At 53.6% G+C, this 16,866-nt stretch overlaps 2 protein-coding genes across 2 annotated transcripts in view; both read left to right on the top strand.

The window, feature by feature from the left end:
* The window catches only part of Kmt2d (lysine methyltransferase 2D), a 39,549-nt gene extending 25,902 nt beyond the window's left edge, over positions 1-13,647 (top strand). The window contains 19 exon segments of the mRNA XM_029547877.1: positions 90-322; positions 419-1,449; positions 1,525-1,729; positions 1,805-3,448; positions 3,549-3,689; positions 3,815-3,982; positions 4,139-4,298; positions 4,931-5,006; positions 5,119-5,294; positions 5,384-5,514; positions 6,024-6,156; positions 6,230-6,357; positions 6,500-7,640; positions 9,578-9,714; positions 9,800-9,930; positions 11,551-11,836; positions 12,039-12,112; positions 12,194-12,302; positions 12,428-13,647. Of these exon segments, the coding sequence (XP_029403737.1) occupies positions 90-322; positions 419-1,449; positions 1,525-1,729; positions 1,805-3,448; positions 3,549-3,689; positions 3,815-3,982; positions 4,139-4,298; positions 4,931-5,006; positions 5,119-5,294; positions 5,384-5,514; positions 6,024-6,156; positions 6,230-6,357; positions 6,500-7,640; positions 9,578-9,714; positions 9,800-9,930; positions 11,551-11,836; positions 12,039-12,112; positions 12,194-12,302; positions 12,428-12,520 (6,197 nt within the window). The 3' untranslated portion in view covers positions 12,521-13,647.
* Positions 13,648-15,495: 1,848 nt separating this feature from the next.
* The window catches only part of Prkag1 (protein kinase AMP-activated non-catalytic subunit gamma 1), a 19,669-nt gene continuing 18,298 nt past the window's right edge, over positions 15,496-16,866 (top strand). Inside the window, exon 1 of the mRNA XM_021216532.1 lies at positions 15,496-15,568. Coding sequence (XP_021072191.1) covers positions 15,560-15,568 — 9 coding nt within the window. The 5' untranslated portion in view covers positions 15,496-15,559. The remainder of the gene's footprint in view (positions 15,569-16,866) is intronic.

The following is a 16,866-nucleotide window of genomic DNA, read 5'->3' as shown; positions in this document are numbered from 1 at the left end:
GGCAGAGGAGGGAGGTGCAGAGCTGTGGTTAGGACTTCTGGAAGGAGATCACTATTTTGTGGATCTTAACATACAAGTTCTATTTCCAGATGAGGCTGACCAGCGGCAGTATGAGGAGTGGCTGTTCCACACACAGCAACTCCTACAGATGCAGCTGAAGGTGCTAGAGGAGCAGATTGGTGTACACCGCAAGTCTCGGAAAGCTCTGTGTGCCAAGCAGCGCACTGCCAAAAAGGCTGGCCGCGAGTTCCCAGAAGCCGATGCTGAGAAGCTCAAGCTGGTCACCGAGCAGCAGAGCAAGATCCAGAAGCAGCTGGATCAGGTGGGGCGAGAGCAGAGCTTAGAACCCAGAGACCAGGGAAAAGGGACGGCAGGGTGGGCAGTCTCCAGGCTGACCTCTCCAACCCTCCTATGTTAGGTCCGGAAACAGCAGAAAGAGCACACGAATCTCATGGCAGAATATCGGAACAAGCAGCAGCAGCAACAACAGCAGCAGCAGCAACAGCAGCACTCAGCTGTGCTGGCTGCCAGCCCGTCTCAGAATCCTCGGGTACTCACCAAGCTCCCTGGCCAGCTGCTCCCTGCCCATGGGTTACAGCCACCACAGGCACCTCCGGGTGGGCAAGCTGGAGGTCTTCGTCTGCCTCCAGGGGGTATGGTACTACCTGGACAGTCTGGTGGTCCATTCCTCAATACTACCTTGGCCCAACAGCAGCAACAGCAGCATTCTGGTGTGGCTGGATCCTTGACTGGCCCCTCTGGGAGCTTCTTCCCTGGCAATCTCGCTCTCCGAAGCCTTGGACCTGACTCGAGGCTTTTACAGGAAAGGCAACTACAGCTGCAGCAGCAACGAATGCAGCTGGCTCAGAAACTACAGCAGCAGCAGCAGCAGCAGCAGCAGCAACAGCAACAACAGCAACACCTCTTAGGGCAGGTGGCAATCCAACAACAACAGGGTCCCGGAGTACAGAACCAGGCTCTGGGTCCTAAGCCTCAGGGCCTTCTGCCTCCCAGCAACCACCAGGGCCTCCTGGTCCAGCAGTTATCCCCCCAGCAGTCCCAGGGGTCCCAGGGCCTGCTTGGTTCTGCCCAGGTGGCGGTGTTGCAGCAGCAGCAGCAGCAGCAGCAGCAGCAGCAGCAGCAGCAGCAGCAGCACTCTGGAGCTCTGGGTCCTCAGGGCCCTCACAGACAGGTGCTTATGACTCAGTCCAGGGTGCTGAGCTCCCCTCAGCTGGCACAGCAGGGTCACAGCCTTATGGGACACCGGCTGCTCACAGCCCAGCAGCAACAGCAGCAGCAGCAGCAGCAGCAGCAGCAGCAGCAGCAGCAGCAGCAGCAGGGATCTATGACAGGGCTTTCCCAACTTCAGCAAGGAATGATGTCACATGGTGGACAGCCCAAAATGAGTGCTCAAGCCTTGGGTTCTTTACAGCAGCAGCAGCAACAGCAGCAGCAACAACAGCTACAGCAACAACAGATGCTACAGCAGCAACAGCTACAGCAGCAGCAGCAACAACAACAGCTACAACAGCAACAACAGCAACAGCTGCAGCTCCAGCAGCAGCAACAGCTACAACAGCAGCAACAGCTCCAGCAACAGCAACACCTGCAGCAGCAGCAGCAACAACAACAGCTACAACAGCAACAACAGCAACAGCTGCAGCTCCAGCAGCAGCAACAGCTACAACAGCAGCAACAGCTCCAGCAACAGCAACACCTGCAGCAGCAGCAGCAACAACACCTGCAGCAACAGCAACAGCTGCACTTGCAGCAGCAGCTGCACCAGCAACAGCAGCTGCAGCTTCAGCAACAGCAGATGGGCCTCTTGAACCAGAATCGAACTTTATTATCTCCGCAGCAGCAGCAGCAGCAGCAGCAGCAGCAGCAGCAGCAGCAGCAGCAGCAGCAGGTGACACTTGGCCCTGGCCTGCCAGTGAAGCCTCTTCAACACTTTTCTAGCCCTGGAGCCCTAGGCCCAACCCTCCTCCTAACAGGCAAGGAACAAAACAATGCAGAGACAGCGCTTCCTTCAGAGGTCACTGAGGGACCTTCAACACATCAAGGAGGGCAACCAGCAGTGGGGACTACACCTGAGTCAATGTCTGTTGAGCCAGGGGAGGTGAAGCCCTCCATTTCCGGAGACTCACAGCTCTTACTTGTCCAATCCCAGGCCCAATCTCAGCCCACCTCCATGCAGCTGCAGCCACCGCTCAGGCTCCCAGGACAACCCCAGCCTCAGGCGAACTTGCCTCACACGGCAGGTGGAGGAAGCCATGGGCAGCAGCAGCTAGGGAGTGGATCTTCCTCTGAGTCCCCATCTGTACCCCACCTGCTGGCCCAACCCTCTGTTTCCTTGGGGGAGCAGCCTGGACCTATGGCCCCGAACCTTCTGGGCTCCCAACAGCCCCTTGGGCTAGATCGACCTATTCAAAATAGCACAGGGTCACAGCCTCCCAAATCAGGACCTGCTCCGCAGTCTGGGCAGGGTCCTCCTGGAGCTGGAGTCATGCCTACAGTGGGTCAACTTCGAGCACAGCTCCAAGGAGTCTTGGCCAAAAACCCACAGCTGCGGCACCTGAGCCCACAGCAGCAGCAGCAGCTGCAGGCACTCCTCATGCAGCGGCAGTTGCAGCAGAGTCAGGCAGTACGCCAGACTCCACCGTTCCAGGAGCCCGGGACCCAGCCCTCTCCCCTCCAGGGCCTCCTGGGCTGCCAACCTCAACCTGGGGGTTTTTCTGCATCTCAGACAGGACCCCTCCAGGAGCTAGGGGCAGGGTCTCGACCTCAGGGCCCACCCCGGCTCCCTGTCCCACAAGGAGCCTTATCTACAGGACCAGTGCTTGGTCCTGTCCATCCCACACCTCCACCTTCTAGTCCCCAAGAGCCAAAGAGACCTTCACAATTACCTTCCCCCAGTGCCCAGCTAACCCCAACCCATCCAGGGACTCCAAAGCCCCAGGGACCAGCCTTGGAGCTGCCTCCTGGGAGGGTCTCGCCTGCTGCTGCCCAGCTTGCAGATACTTTCTTTGGCAAGGGCCTAGGACCTTGGGACCCCTCAGACAACCTCCCAGAAGCCCAGAAGCCCGAGCAGAGCAGCCTGGTACCCGGGCATCTGGAGCAGGTGAACGGACAGGTGGTACATGAGCCATCCCAGCTCAGCATCAAGCAGGAGCCTCGGGAAGAGCCGTGTGCCCTGGGTGCACAGGCAGTGAAAAGGGAGGCCAATGGAGAGCCAGCTGGGACAGCAGGCACCAGCAACCACCTTCTGCTAGCAGGCTCCCGCTCAGAGGCTGGGCATCTGCTCTTGCAGAAGCTCCTACGGGCAAAGAATGTGCAACTTGGTGCTGGGCGGGGGCCTGAGGGGCTTCGAGCTGAGATCAATGGACACATTGACAGCAAGCTGTCGGGGCTGGAGCAGAAACTACAGGGTACTTCCAGCAACAAAGAGGTGAGTACTGTGGATGAGTGTTGTGGCAGTGGAGGTCAGATGAGCAGGGCTGGGTCAGAGTAGGTGAGGGCAGCTGCCTCACAGCGCTTGTCTGGTTTAGGATGCAGCCACAAGAAAGCCTTTGCCAGTGAAGCCTAAGCGGGTGCAGAAGACAAGTGACAGATTGGCGAGCTCCCGAAAGAAGCTGCGGAAAGAAGATGGGGTCAGGGCCAACGAGGCCTTACTGAAACAGCTAAAACAGGTGATCCCCAGGAGCCGGTCCCATGGTCTCCCTCAGGATAGGAGGGTGGGCAGCTTGTCTTCCAAGGTCTGACTGGATGCTGTGGACGCTGTGCCTCTCCAGCATTGTCATCTTGCCCCTCCTAGGAGCTGTCCCAACTGCCGCTGACGGAGCCCACCATCACCGCCAATTTTAGCCTCTTTGCTCCCTTTGGCAGTGCCTGCCTAGTCAGTGGGCGGAGCCAGCTCAGGGGGGCCTTTGGAAGTGGGGCTCTGCACACTGGCCCTGACTACTATTCTCAGCTGCTCACCAAGGTCAGAAAAATGGCAATATTTTTTGGGAATAATAAGATTGTTGGGGTTGGAGGTGGGGATGAGAGACTGGAGGAAAATGCTGGTGTCATGTGGGGCCAGGAGATTATTCCAGTGTCCCTATGCCATCTTGCACACAACACCCACCCCACCCCTCAGAATAACCTGAGTAACCCGCCGACACCACCCTCGTCGCTGCCCCCCACCCCACCCCCATCGGTGCAGCAGAAGATGGTGAATGGTGTTACTCCCTCTGACGAGCTGGGGGAACACCCCAAGGACGCAGCCTCTGCCCAGGACAGTGAAGGAAGGCTGAGGGGTAAGTGAGAAGCTGGTCTCTCTTGGGCCTTGAAGGATGAGTTCCTGACATGCAGTGGTGGTCCTGCCACTCGGGTATCACACTGCCTTGTGCCTTACACTAAGACAGTTGGTGGGAAGGAACTGTTGGGGAGGGTATGGGCTTCTGGAGGCTTGCAAAAGCAACAGGGTGAATCTGAGGGAAGTTTTGTGAGAAGCGTTTGTGGATATGGAACCCCTGTCTGACCAACATTTGAACTCCAGCATATGAGTGTATTTAGCTGTGAAGCTTGGACCACGTAGCTTGGTTGACTTGATTGAACCATGATGTCCTCCTAGACTGGATACTGTAATGTTCATCTCATGGTTGTTAAAGGGTGTAAATAAGGAGTGGTGGTGTGACTTAGTGCCTGTGTTCCTGGTTGGAGCTGAAGAAAAAAGACACCAGGGATTATGAGTTTGAAGTCAGCTAGCCTGTGCTATATATAAGTGGCTTGAAATGAGTATGGCACACAAGGAAGGCTCAGTGTATATAGTTTTCCTGCCCGGCTGTTAGTTGAGTAGATAGTTGATCACAATAGCTGGTTGAACCTGAGGTGCTAGGGACAGAACATCTCCACACTCACCTTGACTGTCCTCCCTCCCACCCCTCAGATGCTGCAGAAGTGAAGAGTTTAGACCTGCTGGCTGCTCTGCCTACGCCCCCTCACAATCAGACTGAGGATGTCAGGTGGGGACAGGGAGGAGGGTGTCAGTTAGAGTCGCACCTCCTGGTCTCTAGCTCTGATGGGAAGAATCCGTGACGTGAGGCTGGACCAACACTGTTTGCATCCAACCTGCAGAATGGAGAGTGATGAGGACAGCGATTCTCCTGACAGCATTGTGCCGGCTTCATCCCCTGAGAGCATCCTTGGGGAAGAGGCCCCGCGTTTTCCTCAGCTGGGATCTGGCCGATGGGAGCAAGACAACCGGGCCCTGTCCCCTGTCATCCCCATCATCCCGCGCACCAGCGTCCCCGGTGTGTGCCGCTTACCACGTGGGTGGTCAGCCGGGGGACAGGGTGGTGGTGGGAAGTGGCTGACTACACCTTTCTCTCTCCCCATCCAGTCTTCCCAGATACCAAACCTTACGGGGTCCTTGACCTGGAGGTCCCTGGAAAGCTGCCTGCTACAGCTTGGGAGAAGGGCAAGGGAAGTGAGGTGTCAGTCATGCTCACGGTCTCTGCGGCCGCTGCCAAGGTGTGTCCCGGAGTACCTTGGGTCAGAGGGCAGTCTTCAGGGCTTGTCTGGATACAAAAGTTTCAGCTGTCCAAGTATTTGTCCTGAATATCTACTTTTTCTTGAAAGGCTGGGCTAAGGACTGGGCTCAGGGAGGGAAGTAGGGTCCCTCATAGGGCTCATCACGCCTGGATAAAGAGGCAGTCAACTAACAGACAGGTGCTGCGAGACCTCACCTTCCAGTCCCATTCGGTGGAGCTTTGCTGCAGGGTTCTGTGGTCAAAGAAAGCTGGAGAATGGTTAGAACAACAGTAGCAGTTTGTTTGTAGACGGTCTTATCATTGTCTTTGTGAAGCTCTGTGTCCCTGCCACAGTCTAGGAAAAGCTGTGTGAGGAGAGTTCAGTGGAACAGGGAGCTCTGAGCACCCTTCGTGCAGCGAGTTTGCGGTGTCCTGGCTTCACTGAGCAGTCTTTATGAGCAGTGCTCACTGCAGACGGATTTGCTCAAGTCCTCTCCTCTGCCCCAGCAGAACCTGAACGGTGTCATGGTAGCAGTAGCTGAGCTGCTAAGCATGAAGATACCCAACTCGTATGAGGTGCTGTTCCCAGATGGCCCTGCCCGGGCAGGCCTTGAGCCCAAGAAGGGGGAAGCTGAAGGTTCTGGTAAGTAGAGCAGGAGACCACGTTCAGATCAGAGGGAGTTCTGGTGGAAAACTGACCCTTTTCCTTTCTATAGGTGGGAAAGAAAAAGGTTTGAGTGGCAAGGGCCCAGACACTGGACCTGATTGGCTAAAGCAGTTTGACGCAGTGTTGCCTGGCTACACCCTCAAGAGCCAGTTGGACATCTTGAGCCTCTTGAAGCAGGTGGGTTTGGGAGAGAAGGGTCTGTTCTAGGAAGAAGGTGCTCCCAGGGCAGAGAGGACAGTGGTCTTTTGAGGGTGTGGAGTCTGGAGGAAGGGGTTGGCGACTGAGGGACTGACACTAACATCCAGGGGCATTCCTGTAGGAGAGTCCTGCCCCAGAGCCATCCGTCCAGCACAGCTACACCTACAATGTCTCCAACCTGGACGTGAGGCAGCTCTCCGCCCCACCTCCTGAGGAACCTTCCCCACCTCCGTCCCCTCTGGCACCCTCTCCTGCCAGTCCTCCCGCTGAGCCCATGGTTGAACTTCAGGCTGAACCACCTGCTGAGCCACCCATCCCTTCACCTCTACCACTGGCTTCATCCCCTGAATCTGCCCGCCCCAAACCCCGAGCCCGACCCCCTGAAGAGAGCGAAGATTCCCGCCCCCCACGCCTCAAAAAGTGGAAAGGGGTACGCTGGAAGCGGCTGCGGCTCCTGCTGACCATCCAGAAGGGGAGTGGTCGTCAAGAGGATGAGCGGGAGGTGGCAGAGTTTATGGAGCAGTTTGGTACAGCTTTGAGACCAAGCAAGGTGCCTCGAGATAACCGCCGGTGCTGCTTCTGTCATGAAGAAGGAGACGGTGCCACCGATGGGCCCGCCCGCCTGCTCAACCTCGACTTGGACCTCTGGGTACACCTCAACTGTGCCCTGTGGTCCACGGAAGTGTATGAGACCCAGGGCGGGGCATTGATGAATGTGGAGGTTGCTTTGCACCGAGGATTGCTAACCAAGTGCTCTCTGTGCCAGCGAACTGGTGCCACTAGCAGCTGCAACCGCATGCGTTGCCCCAATGTCTACCATTTTGCCTGTGCCATCCGCGCTAAGTGCATGTTCTTCAAGGACAAGACCATGCTGTGTCCAGTGCACAAGATTAAGGGCCCCTGTGAGCAGGAGCTCAGCTCGTTTGCTGTCTTCCGGAGGGTCTACATTGAACGGGACGAGGTGAAGCAGATCGCCAGCATCATCCAGCGAGGAGAGCGGCTACACATGTTCCGAGTCGGAGGCCTTGTGTTCCATGCCATCGGACAGCTGCTCCCACACCAGATGGCTGACTTCCACAGTGCCACTGCACTCTATCCTGTGGGCTACGAGGCCACGCGCATCTACTGGAGTCTTCGTACTAACAATCGTCGCTGCTGCTACCGCTGTTCCATCAGTGAGAACAATGGACGGCCTGAGTTTGTGATCAAAGTCATTGAACAGGGTTTAGAGGATCTGGTCTTCACTGATGCGTCTCCTCAAGGTGAGCACCGCAGTGGACCTGGCAGGTTATTCCCGGGGTCCCTTTACAGAGAAAGAAGCTGTCTGCACAGCTGTTACATAGTGGCCTGCCCCTGCCTCAAGCCACACAGTAGCTTAAAAACCCCAAATGATGGGGTTCAGCCTTTCTTAGGCACTTTCCCTTCGCAGTTGAAACTGTTTTGCTTAGCCAGGCATACTGCCTCATGACTGTAATGTCAGTACGTGGGAGGTGACAGTTGGAAGATCCCGAGTTCAAGGTCCTCCTCAACTATCTAGGGACATGGAAGCCAGCCTAGGAGACCTGGTCTCAAAAAAAAAAAAAAAAAAAAAAAAAAAAGCTTCGTATTTTAGCTTTTTTCCCATGACCGTGGTAGATTAAATGGTATGTGTGTGTGCGCATGCGAAAGTGCATGCCCATGCATGTGTGTGCATGTATGTGTATATGTGCATGTGTGGTTGTGTATGTGCGTGTGTGTGTGCATGTGTCCCTCTGTGTGTGTGTGTGTGTGTGGTTTAGTTTTTGTTTTTTTCCAAGACAGGGTTTCTCTGTGTAGCCTGACCATCCTGGAACTGACTCTGTAGTCCCGACTGGCCTCGAACTCAGAGATCCTCCTGCTAGGCGTGTACCACCAGTGCCTGGCTTAATTATATGTGTGTGTGTGTGTGTGTGTGTGTGTGTGTGTGTGTACACGTACGTGTTTGTTTCCATACATATGTACCACACATCTGAGTTATAGTCTGTTTTGAACTGTCATGTGGGTGCTGGGAATTGAACCTGGGTCCTCTGGAGGAACAGCCTGTGCTCCCAACCATCAGGCCATCTTTCCCAGTCTAAAATTTTTATTTTTCCGAGACAGAATTTTTCTCTGTAGCCCTGACTGTCCTGGAACTTGGTCTGTGACCAACCTGGCTCTGAACTCATAGAGATCCACCTGCCTCTGCCTCTCAAGTGTTGAGATTAGAGGCTTGTTTCAAAGTGTCCAGTTAAATGGTGATGTTTTAAGATCCTATTGTCTATTATACACAACTTTAAATTCCTTCTTGTCCATATATAAAATCGTTTTAGAGTTTTGTTTTTGTGGTACAGGGGGTGGAACCCAGAAATCTGGACATGCTAGGCAAGCTTACACCACTGAGCTACAGCCCCACCTCACCCCCTTCAAACAGTTTTTTTTTCGTTTAAAAAGTTTTTGGTTTTGTTTTTCAAAACAGGATTTCTCTGTGTTACAACTCTAGCTGTCCTGGAACTAGTTTTGTAGACCATGCTGGCCTTGAATTCAGAGATCCACCTGCCTCTTCCTCCCTAGTGTTGAGATTAGTGTGTGTGTGTGTGGGGGGGGGGTTCCTGCATGTATGTCTGTGTATTTCATACATATAGTGCCCACAGAGGCCAGAAGTAGGTGTGTTGGATTCCCTGGGAGGAGAGTTAAAAGATGGTTACTGGGAGCTGAATCTGGACCCTTCAGAAGAGCAGCCATTGTTTGTCCTGTGTCTGTACTGATGATGAATAAGGCAGCAGGAAATAGGTTTTAGTGAGCATGTATTGTGTGTCACAGTTGAGCTAGTAGAGTGATTCATGCAGGTTGTTCTGTCCACTGCGACCCAGAAGGTGAGCTTTGCCATTACATGAGTGTAGACAGACACATAGTGACTGAGTCTTGGGAGACTTGGGTGTTTGGCTTAAGTTCCATAGCCATTGCTCAAACTTCAACATACTCTATTCAACTCTAAAGTATGTCTGTCTGTTCAGTAAGAACTGTGGCTCCTGCTCCGTCTCTGGACCCTGTATTTATCTCAGTATCACATTGAAACTGCTCTAGGAAATGAGGTGGGAGTCCTGAAGAGCCACAGGAACTGGTGGCCATGTGGCAGAAAGTGGAGCTTAGGATGGGGCTTGGCAAGGGTTACCCTAAGGGCTGCTGTCTGTCTCAAATCTAGCTGTGTGGAACCGCATCATTGAGCCTGTGGCTGCCATGAGGAAAGAGGCTGACATGCTGAGACTCTTCCCTGAGTACCTGAAAGGCGAAGAACTCTTTGGGCTGACAGTGCATGCTGTGCTTCGCATAGCTGAATCGGTAAGCAAGCAGCAAGGAGCTGGGGGCAAGGTGGGACTATTGGTCCCGTCTCAGAGGACTAAGGCAGCCACCCCTGTGTCCACAGCTACCTGGGGTGGAGAGCTGTCAGAACTATTTATTCCGCTATGGGCGCCACCCCCTGATGGAGTTACCGCTCATGATCAACCCCACCGGCTGTGCCAGATCAGAACCGAAAATCCTCACACACTACAAACGGTGAGCTTGTGCGGCTAGGCCGTGGGCCGTGGGTGTGGGTGTGGGTGTGGATGTGGGTAGGACCGTCTGGCCGCGTTCTGAGAGTTTGAGATGCAGATCAGGGTTGTTTCCAAGAACCTGGGGAGTCACCCTTAGACCTGATTAGAGGCACACAAATCTTCCTGGGGTACCCCTTTCCTCTTCCCTAATCAGCTCAGGCCCGCTGGGTTGACCAGGGAAACAGGACAGTGCTCTTGGGTACCCTGGGAATGGCTGCTGGGGAGGTTCTTGGTAGACAGTGGTGAAATGTATATGGGAGCTGGTCACTTCTTTCTTCTTTGGTTTTGCTTCCAGAGGGGCTGGTGATCCTCCCAAACTTCAGACACCCTTGAGTGACTAGGGCACATTCCCTTTCCAAAGCTGAGTTGGTTTAGAAATAAATAACTAGAAGTATTATAGAGAAGCACTGCAACCTTCCATGTGTATAGCACTTTATACTTTTTTTTTCAAAGCGTTTTCACATCCATTATCTCATTTGATCCTCACAACAACCTTATGAGGTAGGTAGGGCAGGTGGTATGATCCCCATTTTATAGCTGAGAAAACTGAGTCCCAGAAAGACTGTGTGACTAGATAAGGTCACACAGCTGGGACTAGGCACTCCTCTTAACTTGTGGGTTGCTGGTCTTTCCGTGTACCACAGTAGCCTAACCTTGGTCCTCGGGTAGAGGGAGGCAGAACCCACGGTAGCAGGCTTTCCATGAAGGCCTTTGGTGGCTTGAAGGCTGTCATAGAAGGTCGAACACTCTACCCCTAGTTAGCCCTAGACCTTGATGCTCTGCAACAGTGGTTTTCAAACCATAAGTACATTGTTCCTAAAGCCCCAGGACACAGAAGCCAGTGGGCAGACCTGCCCGTGTGTGTTAACTACACCTTCTGAAGATTGGATTTAGCCAGAGGAGCTCAGTTTTCACCTGTGGATTGGAGTTACAGTCAACATTGCTGGAGAAAAGAATCTGCTAAATAAAAGACAAAAGCACCAGAGTGTTTGAAAACCACTGCCCTGGGCCGAGCTTCCTAGGGCGGTGAAAGGCCCCCCACCAGGCAGCAGTCTCCCCCTGCACTGAGCCCTCTGCACAGAGCCCAAAACGGCCTGAAGAGAGACAGTGATGTCATCTTCAGGCTGTGAACTCACAGCCACTTAAAAATCAGATTGAGCCACTGTGGTACAGATGGCCCCCATTTTCAGGGCTTACAGCATATGCAAGAGGTAGAACTTAATCCAATTAAACCATCAGCTTAAATTCCAGGCCTTGGGGAAGACCTCCAAGAGTATGGTATTGAGCATGGTTTGACAGGAGGGTGGTAGACAGTCTGAGGTGGGAGAGCGGGCTCAGTGTAGGGGAATTGGTGCCTCTTCCCTCTCTGTCCCTAACCCTGTCCTGGGTGGTGTCTGCTGCCCAGGGTGTCCAGAAGGGTCTCAGTAGGGAGGTGCTGCCTCTTCCAAGCCGAGACCCAGATGCCTCCACTCCACTTGCACAGCAGCAGGCACTTATAGTACTTGCTATCAGCACATTCCTAGGGAGGAGGTGGGCAAGGTCTGCTGGGTCTGTCGTGTCATGGACTGTATCACCCCCCCAGGCCCCATACCTTGAACAGCACCAGCATGTCTAAGGCGTATCAGAGCACCTTCACAGGCGAGACCAACACCCCGTACAGCAAGCAGTTTGTGCACTCCAAGTCATCTCAATACCGGCGCCTGCGCACCGAGTGGAAGAACAACGTGTATCTGGCTCGTTCACGTATCCAGGGCCTCGGACTCTATGCAGCCAAGGACCTGGAGAAGCACACCATGGTCATCGAGTACATTGGCACCATCATTCGCAATGAGGTGGCCAACCGGCGGGAGAAAATCTATGAGGAGCAGGTACTATGGGATGGCTGGGGGCTGCTGTGGTGGAGGGTCCACCCTCGGCCTTAGAGCCTGGGGACAGGTTTGAATTCAGGAGGCAGTTGGAAAACCGTGCAGGAGCGGAGAAGACAGGAGAAATTCGGCCGGTCATGTCAGCTAAGCCTGCTGCCATGTTTGCTTGCTAACCTGGGTTCCTCCTCCTCAACTGTTGTTCTAGAACCGCGGTATTTACATGTTTCGGATAAACAACGAACATGTGATTGACGCCACGTTGACCGGAGGCCCTGCCAGGTGAGTGTAAGGACTTAAGTGTCTCTGGTGGCCATGTGGGTGTCACCTGGTGTCTCTGACTGACTCTGTCCTGCCATCCAGGTACATTAACCACTCCTGTGCCCCTAACTGTGTAGCTGAGGTTGTGACATTTGACAAGGAGGACAAAATTATTATCATCTCCAGCCGGCGAATCCCCAAAGGAGAGGAGGTGAGAGGAGAGCCCTGACCCCGTGGCCCCAGGGCCATCACGGCCCCTCTCACACAGTCAGTTGGGCACCTTGCCTGCAGCCTCATCGGGCTTGCCTTGACGCTGTCCCTCTTTTTTCTTTCCAGCTGACCTATGACTATCAGTTTGATTTTGAGGACGATCAGCACAAGATCCCCTGTCACTGTGGAGCCTGGAACTGTAGGAAATGGATGAACTAAGAAGCTTTGAGGCTACCAGGCAGGGGAGTTCCCCCCACTCCCGCCTCTTCCCTGAAAGGGATGAGGGGGAAGAGAGGTAGCAGCCAGAGCCAGGACCCAGGGCTGGGGCTGCCGGCCGACCGGAGCCCCTGGAGCAGGAGGCTGGGGCAGAGGACCCTAGGCCAAGCCTACCCTGGGCACCAGGGACAACCTCCTTCCCTGCCACCGGCCCTTAGGCTGGCATCTGCCCCCAGCTCCAGGAGGGGACAGACGGGAGCAGCCGCTGGGCATCTCAGGTTTGAGGGGGATATGGGCCGGGACTCCCCAGAAGTGTCAGGGAGCAGGGGGTGGGGTGTGCGGCCGGGCCTCCCAGCCCTGCTGCCTCCACCGACCTCGCTGGCCCAATTCAAGGCTGCAAAGAGACTTGACTAAGCTTGACAATCCCAAAGGCCGGGTCCCACACCTGGCCCTGCCTGCCGGGTCCTGCCCCCACCCCCACCCCCACCCCCTTCCTCTATCTGTCTCTGTCTCCCTCTTTTCCTCTGTGTTTCTGTCTCTCTATGGGTTGTGTTTCCTTGTTTTCCACTCTGACAAATGCAACATGACGGGAAAGAGGCATCCAGATGCCCAGGAGGGCAAGCCGGGCAAGGAGACCCCGCACCCACACCTACCTCATTTAAGTGTTGGATTTTTTGCTGTTTTGAAATGTGAGACCCTCTCCGAGCCCCCTACTGCCCCGACTCTCTCCCCCACCTCACTGCCCTCGTCTGAGTGGGTGGAAGGGGGTAGGAGAAGGACAACAACAACAATAACAACAACAAAAATCCATCTTTGTTTTTAATTATGGGCGTGGGATGGCGGCTGAGGCAAATGGGGATGAAGATTGGGGGTGACTGGTCCCTAGTTGCTCTAGGACCCCCTTCTCCATCTGGACATGGAGGCAGGAGGGGCGTGCTAAACCCAGGACCAGGATCTCGCTCTCCGGTTTTCCCAGCCTCATCCCGAGCCCATCTGCCCTCCAGCCCCTGGACAGGGTGTGGGGGTAGGTGAGGGCTATCCCTGAGCGGCGTGCCCATACCCAGTGAGGCCGGGTGTGGTCCAGAGCTCTCACTTGCCTTCAGTCACCAAACTGCTGCTGGTCTGGTGGGAATGGGTGGTGATGTGGGGGTGGGGAGCTTAGTGTCAGCGCGGGGAGGGTGGGGGGTATTTATCTATTTATACATGGGATTGTACATAGTCTTGTGGGGCATGGGGGAGCTGGCCGGAGGTGAGAGCCCTCCCCTCTCCCCCTACCCCCGGGGAGAGCAAATGTAAAACTACTAATTTTTGTGCTTTATATATTCTATATAAATATATCTATTTTCTTTTTACAAAACCAGTTTATAAATGGTAGGGGGGTGTGGGGCGGACACATGGAGCTCCCCTTGTGGGGGGGCCCCCTCCACTACCCAACCTACCACCCTTTCCTCCCCCCCCCTCCCCACCCCCTGGCTGTGACTGCTGTAAGGTGGGGGTATAGAGAGAAGCTGGGTGATTGTTACCCGGGTTGTATAGTTGGACTATGTTATAACGCACAAAGTAAGCTGGCCCCAGGGGGAGCCAGAGGGTGATGGGTACCCTTATCTTCCTTTCCCTTCTTTTTTCTCCCCAAGCTTGTGCTGCAGACGAACCTCTTCCTGCAGGTGGCGGTAGGCTAGAGGGTGTGTGAGGCCTCAGACCCCTCTCTGGTGGAGCCGAGGGGATGAAATGAAGCTTATATGCAGTTCTCTCCTAGGGGCTGTGGGCAAAGGGCATTTTGTAATTACTATTTTCAAAAATCAGATTATCTGGATTGTAGAGATGGGCTGGATGGTGGCAAATGGGCAGGCCTGCTGGAGGGGTAGGGCGGTTGCTGTTGTGATTTTAGGTTTTTGTTTTGTTTTAAATTTGGGGGAATGTGGATTGATGGGGGTAGGGAGACTTTTTTTTTTTTTTTTTTTTTTCTGGCCTTTTTTTTTTTTTTTTTTTTTTTTTTAAAGCTGCTTCCTCAACTGTTTCAAGCTGCAAATGTTTATGAGAATAACAACTCCCCCACACACTCCCACGGAAACCATTGTAATTAGACCAGACAGTGGGAACCTGGGCTTGCTGTCCCCAAAGCCACAGAGCTGAAAGGTCTAGGCATTAGCGGGGGAGATGGTCTCCTGTGAGTCAGGCTCTGGTTGGGGCTTGGGCCCTAGAACTGGGAAAGGAGAGGGGCAGACTTTGTAAGCATATGCTAGGTATCCGATAGTCCTGTAGAATTTAGTGAAGAAACCTTATACAGTTTTTAATTTTTATATAAACTATAACTCAGACCCACGCTACAAGGTTGGAATTTTGGTTGTTGTTTTTTTTTTTTTTTTTTTAAGTACCCCGCCTGTATAATTGCATCAGAATCCCACCCCCAACCCCGCCCCCTGTGTTTGTATTTTGGGTTGGTTTACACTTGCACTCAATTTTCAGTTTCTCCCTTTTTACCTTCTACCCTCACCTCCAGGACCCTCCCCCTTTAAAAAAAAAAAAAAAATAAATCGCTGACAAGTGTGAACCCGTGAAGAACTTTCTTTTGTGTTGTGTGTATCCTGTACAGCAAGGTTGGTCCTTTGTAACAACGGATGAAATGGTTCCCTTTTTTAAAGCGCTCTCTCTTCCTCCACCCCCAGCGCCCTGTCCTTGGCATGTTTTGTATCAGCGATCATTCTGAACTGTACATAATTTATGTTGCGAGAGGCAAAGGGCAAGTTTTGGATTTTGCTTCTTCAAAGTTTGTTTTTAAATGATAAATAAAAAAAGAACATTTTAAATACAAGTGCCTCTGTCCCATGACCCTCGCCGTTGGCCAGATCTTAATGTCCTGGAGAGCTGGGGGAGGAAGGTTACCCAACAAACCAGGCTCAGCCGCCGCCGGAAGGGTGGGTTCCCCGCCTTCCGCCCTGCGGCTGGGGTGTGACGTAGGCGGAAGTGGCGCGCGGTACCGGATGTGGGGCGGGGTCTGCCGCCAGGGAGCTTTCCAAGCTGAGGAACTGGCGGGCGCTAGCCATGGAGTCGGTGAGTGGCGCAGGGGGGCGGCGGGGGGCGCTGTGGAGCCGGAGACCCCCCGCTAGGAGCCGGGGAAGGCCGGGCCCGGCTTGGCGCTGGAGTCCCGGACTCCCCTTCCTCTGCTCCGGTGGGCGCCTGTCCTAGGTCTGGGCCGTGCCCGCCCGCCCGGAGTCAGCGGTACCCTGAGAGACAGGGAGCGGGCTGTGAACTTGGAGCCCGCCAACCCGCGATGATCTTGGTCCCCCCTGCTTATGAGTGCCACAAGTCCTTTCCGAAGTTTGCATGAGAGCGGGGTTGTGATCCCGCGTATTAGGTGAGCGAGCCCGGCTTGCGGGGAGCTCCAGGACCCGGTTTGTGCGACGGCTTAAGCAATTGTTGGCATCCTGCGAGGTTCCATTCCTTTACTAAGCCCGAGAATTGAGTTTTCCGTGAAGGAAGGAATCCAGGAGGCCACTGTGTCCCTTGGACAAGTTTAGTTCGTGTCCTGATCAGTGACGCTGTGCATGCGTGTTGACAGCTCGTTCTTGGCGAGCACCGTTGACCAATGATGGCAGATCCCCGTCGGCTCTTACAGATGCTGTAGGTTATCTGCTACTTGTTTGACCTACCTCATTCACAGGAGCCTTTCTCTGCCAATCCGAAGGCCCTCCCATCGACTTCCTGCTCCGTAGTTTTTAACCGAGTATCTTCTGAGGGAAGCTTGGGGTGTCTTCCCTCACCGTATATCCATGGAACACTTGCAGGTTCGCTCTTCTTAGAATTGCGTTTTCTTTGAGTCAGTTACTTGGCCTGGAGTAAATTTTCACACACACACACACACACACACACCTTTGTGTGCAGAGGAATAGAGTAACTTAATGTATAAAGAAGGAAAGATAAAGTGGTAAAATAGTATGCAGGTGGTCCTCTAACCAAGGATTTTGTTTTTCTACAGAGAAAGCATCCTCAGCGAAAGTAGCTTGATTACATTAAATTTAAAACAACACGTTTCTAACTTGTGAATGTATTGTTTACATTATAAGTGATAAACTGTGAGTATATAGTTTTTTTAAAGATTTATTTATTTATTTATTATATGTAAGTACACTGTAACTGTCTTCAGACACTCCAGAAGAGGCATCAGATCTTGTTATGGATGGTTGTGAGCCACCATGTGGTTGCTGGGATTTGAACTCTGGACCTTTGGAAGAGCAGTCAGTGCTCTTACTCACTGAGCCATCTCACCAGCCCCTGAGTATATAGTTTTAAAGCAACTTTTCTGTATATTTCCGATTTTAGCCCTTTGATTTATATATACTGGAGTACAG

The sequence above is a fragment of the Mus pahari genome, chromosome 17 (assembly GCF_900095145.1).
Source record: "Mus pahari chromosome 17, PAHARI_EIJ_v1.1, whole genome shotgun sequence".
In the NCBI taxonomy this organism is placed as follows: Eukaryota; Metazoa; Chordata; class Mammalia; order Rodentia; family Muridae; genus Mus; species Mus pahari.
Note: the sequence above shows the minus strand (reverse complement) of the source record. Positions and strands in the feature narration are given on the sequence as shown.